Here is a 5,816-nt window from a genome sequence, read left to right on the forward strand (position 1 = left end):
CAGAAAAAATAGTTGATAGAAATGTCAAAAAGCCTAACAAAAATGCAATCTCCAACACTTGATTTCAACCTTTAAACTTGGAAATTGGCAACATAAACTAACATAACAGTTAGTACTAACTAAGAATTGAATGAATATCAAGAAAGATTGAACTTTCATATTCTTACCTAGGTTTTGATCGGTGAACTTGAAGATGAATTTCGCCTTTGAACTGAAGAGAAAATGGAGAGAAAATGATATTGAAGATCAACTTTTGACCATTTAAACTTAAAGCTATATGACATGTAAAGAAGACAGAGTTGGCATGATATAATTGGTCAACTAATCTATGTGGACGAAATTGTAATACACACGCTTGTGTCTAATAACAGATTGTGTAAAGAGTGTCAAGATAACACATTTGACCCTTACATAAGGTGTCTAAAATGAACATCTCATGGTTTAGGTGTATAAGTGAAAGTTGGTGTCAACTTTAAGGAGCCACCGATGGATTTGGCCTTGTATGTGTGTGTATGTTTAGATGTTGAAACTAAATAAGTTGAAACTTTGACTATTCTATTTTTATTGAAATGTATTTTAAATGTAGCTGATTAACAAAATGAGTTGTTTATACTTTTTATAAATATATATTTCTACATGTGTAATGTGTTAGTATGATACAATTAAAATATTTTTTTGAATTATCAAAGTCATAATACTCTATTATACGAGTATATATTAATTGAAATTGAACAAATTATGATTACCAATTTACGAATCAAAAAATATCAAAATCAAACTTTAAAATATCAAGTAATATCAAGTTAAATTAATATGATCATAATATAATAATTTAAAAAACAAATATCAAAATCACCGCACTATATCATATCATGATTAATGCCCACCCATAATGTAGAGTAAAAAGAATGAGATTGGGTGGTAAAACAATTTTGAAAAGCGCACTAGGGTGAAAATGGAAATATGGGTATATTCACACTATGGAGATGAAAACCCACTCCCGAATAGTGGCATTAACGTAATAAAATAAAAGTTAAAGTCTTTATAATAAAGGCAGTGGTAATATAAAGCCGACATGAGTCCTACATACCTCCTTCGATCATCTCTCTTTCTCTCAGTCGCGTTTCACGGCGACTCTCTCCTCCATTCTTTCTTTTCCGATGGGCTCTCTTCTCTCTTTCTCTCTCATTGCTTTTGTCCTTGTTCTTCACCCATGTTTCGCAAAGAAAACTTACATTGTTCACATGAAACACCACCATAAACCTTCTTCTTATTCTACCCATCATGATTGGTACGATGCTCATCTCAAATCTATCTCTTCTTCTTCTTCTTCTACCTCTGAATCTCTTCTGTACTCTTACGACACTGCTTATCCTGGATTTGCTGCTTCTCTTAACACCCATGAGGCTGAATTACTACGTCAGTCTGATGATGTTGTTGGTGTGTATGAGGATACTCTTTATACACTTCATACAACTCGGACCCCTGAGTTTCTTGGGTTAGATAATCAGTTGGGGCTTTGGTCTGGTCATACTCCACAAGAGCTTAACAGTGCTGCTCAGGATGTTGTTGTTGGAGTACTCGATACCGGTGTTTGGCCTGAATCTAAGAGTTTTAGTGACGTCGGTATGCCCGATGTGCCGTCCAGATGGCGCGGGGAATGTGAATCTGGACCTGATTTCGATCCCAAGGTACATTGCAACAAGAAACTGATTGGTGCCAGATTTTTCGCTAAAGGTTACCGTATGTCGTCTTCTAGTTCATTTACGAATCAACCCAGACAGCCTGAATCACCTCGGGATCAGGACGGTCATGGTACCCATACAGCTAGTACCGCCGCTGGTGCACCCGTGGGTAACGCTAGCCTTCTTGGGTATGCCAGTGGAATCGCTCGTGGTATGGCTCCTCGTGCCCGTATAGCTACTTACAAGGTTTGTTGGCCTACTGGATGTTTTGGGTCTGACATTTTAGCTGGTATGGACCGTGCTATTTTGGATGGGGTTGATGTCCTATCTTTATCTTTGGGTGGTGGATCGGGTCCTTATTATCGTGATACCATTGCTATTGGTGGTTTCTCTGCTATGGAGAGAGGGATTGTTGTGTCCTGTTCTGCAGGAAACAGTGGTCCAGCCAAAGCTTCACTAGCAAATACGGCTCCATGGATCATGACTGTTGGTGCTGGAACCATAGATCGTGATTTCCCTGCTTATGCTGTTTTGGGTAATGGGAAAAAGATTACAGGGGTGTCTTTATACAGTGGTAATGGGATGGGTAAAAAGCTAGTTAGCTTAGTTTACAACACAGCTAGTAGCTCAAGCCTTTGCTTGCCTGGTTCACTCGACCCAAAAGATGTGCGTGGGAAAATAGTGGTATGTGACAGAGGGACTAATGCGAGAGTAGAAAAGGGTCTAGTTGTGAAAGAAGCTGGTGGGTTGGGGATGATATTGGCTAACACCGTGGAGAGTGGTGAGGAACTGGTGGCAGACAGTCACTTGTTGCCAGCGGTAGCTGTTGGGAGGAAATTAGGAAATGTGATAAGGCAGTATGTGAAGAGTGAGAAGAATCCGATGGCGGTGCTGAGCTTTGGAGGGACGGTGGTGAACGTGAAGCCATCACCGGTGGTGGCAGCGTTTAGCTCAAGAGGGCCTAATACAGTGACTCCACAGATATTGAAGCCTGATGTAATTGGGCCAGGAGTGAACATATTGGCAGCTTGGTCTGAGGCTATTGGTCCCACTGGCCTTGAGAAAGATACCAGGAGGACCAAGTTCAACATCATGTCTGGTAAGTATCACCAACGGATAGTTCCTTTCTCTTTTCATGCTTAGATTAATTTAATATTAGATCGATCTCGCAATTGGTTTGCAACATTTTGTAATTGGTTTAGTCTGTCTTCCACTAATGAGTATCCCATGATCCATGGAATCCCAGATTGGTCCCCATGTTGCTCCTACTCTCCAATAAGATTGCCGAACATGTGTCTGAAGGATCCTTCAAAAACGTATTGCTTTTGAAGCATCCCGACCCTACTAACAAAAAAAAAAGCATAAAGGTCATAAACTTATGATGGATTTAACATCATCCTCTGAACCTACCAGAAACAGTTCATTAGCTGGAGATAATTTGATGTACTTTTGGAATCTCTATTGAAAATCTGAGACACAAGTCTCTCATTTGAATTTTGTAGTATTTGATCTTGTTTTATAATGAACTCTATTGCAGGCACATCCATGTCCTGTCCTCATATCAGTGGACTGGCTGCACTGCTGAAAGCAGCACATCCTGACTGGAGTCCAAGTGCCATCAAATCTGCACTTATGACAACTGCCTATAATCGTGACACCACTAACTCCCCTCTTCGTGATGCTGAAGGTGATCAACTTTCCACTCCATGGGCTCATGGATCAGGTCATGTTGATCCCCATAAGGCACTCTCCCCAGGTCTCATCTACGATATTACCCCCCAGGATTACGTCAAGTTTTTATGCTCCTTGGACTATGAGATGGACCACATACAAGCCATTGTCAAGCGCCCGAATGTCACTTGTGCTAAGAAATTTTCTGATCCTGGGCAGATCAACTACCCTTCATTCTCAGTTTTGTTTGGGAAATCAAGGGTTGTTCGTTACACCCGTTTGGTGACCAATGTGGGAGCTGCAGGCTCTACCTATGAGGTAGTTGTTGATGCTCCCCCATCTGTTACTGTGACTGTGAAGCCATCGAAGCTTGTATTCAAAAGGGTAGGAGAGAGGCTGCGTTACACTGTCACATTCGTGTCCAAGAAGGGTGTTAGCGCGATGAGCAAGACTACATTTGGTTCGATTTCTTGGAATAATGCTCAAAACCAAGTTAGGAGTCCAGTTTCATATTCTTGGTCACAGCTATTTAACTGAAAGGTTGTCCCTTTAATCTAATGTATGGTTTTTCCCCTTTGAATTACCAGCAAAATTGTGGTAATCACATCTGCAAATGCAAGTGTTTTAGCAATCTGAGTGATGATAGGGTTCCTTCAAAGTTTAGTTTTTGCAATTATAGTCCTGCTTGTATAATGATGTGAGCTTTCACCCATTATATACTATTACATCTCGATAATTCTTACAAGTGTTGGAAAAAAAAAAGAAGCACTAACAGAAGAATATCCAAGTGTAATTTTTACAGTCTGTTTGAATTAAGAGATCTCAAATACAAATTTAAATGTCTGGGCAGTAGTTAATTACCAACAAAATATATGGCAAGACAATGAATCAACCACACGATACACCAAATTTGGAAAATCTCTTTAGTGTGAACGGTAATTTACGAGATAGCTTTCACTATATTAATAAAAGAATTCTCTAAATGGCTAAAATATAAATGCAAAATACGAAACAATTATAGCAACAACAACAACAATCAAACAAGAGGAGAGTAGAAGAAAATCACCCAAAAATGCAGTTCCCATTAGGAACACGCAATTCAAATTTAACCTAGACCTGATACGAAACGAAGCGGGAATCACCAAAAGAAATTGGCTGCTCAACTGATTTTCAGCAGGGAATAATCAAAATGACTTTTCTCATTCTTTCTCTTGCCCCAAATTAGACCTAAAAGATCTATTAAATGAATGGGCTAGATATACAATGTAAGCTGGTCTAAAACTCCAAATGAATATATTATTTATCCATAGAGAAAGGTGAAAAATCCAAAACCCAATAAAAAGAGACTATGTAGAGTTAGAATGGTTTTCTAATTAAATATATAAAATTCCTGAAAGAACTACATGTGTAATGTGAAGAGTATGGTTTTCTAATTTAACGGATACTATTGCAGTTGGTTAATGGTTTTTGTCAACCTTCACCAGGAATGTTATTCAAAAGTGAGACTGAGCTGCTTGATAAGAACATTACTTGTTATATCTTTTGTTGGACAAGGATCTCACATCACACATCAGAAGTATGAAATCCGAAACAATAGCTAATTTTGGTTCCCCAATATATTATTTCTACCATTACCTAAGTTGTAGCACGAGCCATGTGAATAGGTATAACTCTTTGGTACCTAGTTATTTATAGGGTAAATTGAAGTCCATATTCATTCGCTCCTCTACTTAATCAAATATAACCCAATTGCTCATTGATTATCATTTACCCACCTTATTACTCATATATCATCAATCAAATATGGCACTTCTATCCAGCATTATACACTCAAATCTCTCTATAATGACATTTCACTATAACTGTCTGATTTTCTCTAAAATCAATGTTTCATGTTATATTTCACTTCTTTATAACAACATTCTATACCTATAATAACAATGACATTCATTATAGCACTACACTCTCTATAATATTACTCCTCTATAACAACTATACACAAATATTTTATAAGAAACATATTATGTATAAAATAAATACAAAAATATTTATGATAATCATCATTAATGTCATAAACACAGTAAATTTTAAGTAAGAATATCTAAAATGGAATTATTTTTATATAAACGTTGCCCATCAATTATGGTCGTAACTTCACGAGGAAAAGCTACTGATGTTTTTCTGTCACTAAGAGATTCAAATTTACGAAACAACCTACAATTATAGAATTCTTACGTCAAACTTGAAATTTTTAAAATTTTCAATTAATTTTAATGACAGATGTTCCTTCGATTTTAATGCTTTGTCGGTATGGTACAACTAGTTATGAATATATTAGTTGTTTTAGTGTTTCTAATTTTTAGTTAATGAAATATGAAAATCAATTGAGATTTTAAGTTTAATAAGTATTTTGATTTTATTTATTACATAAAAAGCACATTTTTTGCTATGTTTCTAACA

The 5,816-nt window shown here is 37.0% G+C and overlaps 1 protein-coding gene across 1 annotated transcript; it reads left to right on the forward strand.

Moving 5' to 3' along the window:
• Nucleotides 1-1,089: 1,089 nt before the first annotated feature.
• Nucleotides 1,090-3,988, forward strand: LOC129893170 (subtilisin-like protease SBT1.8). Its single transcript, XM_055968662.1, has 2 exons — nucleotides 1,090-2,784; nucleotides 3,223-3,988. Exons 1-2 carry the CDS (start codon nucleotides 1,161-1,163, stop codon nucleotides 3,891-3,893), a joined length of 2,295 nt encoding a protein of 764 aa, XP_055824637.1. The 5' UTR covers nucleotides 1,090-1,160; the 3' UTR covers nucleotides 3,894-3,988.
• Nucleotides 3,989-5,816: the final 1,828 nt, after the last annotated feature.

Source organism: Solanum dulcamara, chromosome 6 (genome assembly GCF_947179165.1).
Source record: "Solanum dulcamara chromosome 6, daSolDulc1.2, whole genome shotgun sequence".
Classification (NCBI taxonomy): Eukaryota; Viridiplantae; Streptophyta; class Magnoliopsida; order Solanales; family Solanaceae; genus Solanum; species Solanum dulcamara.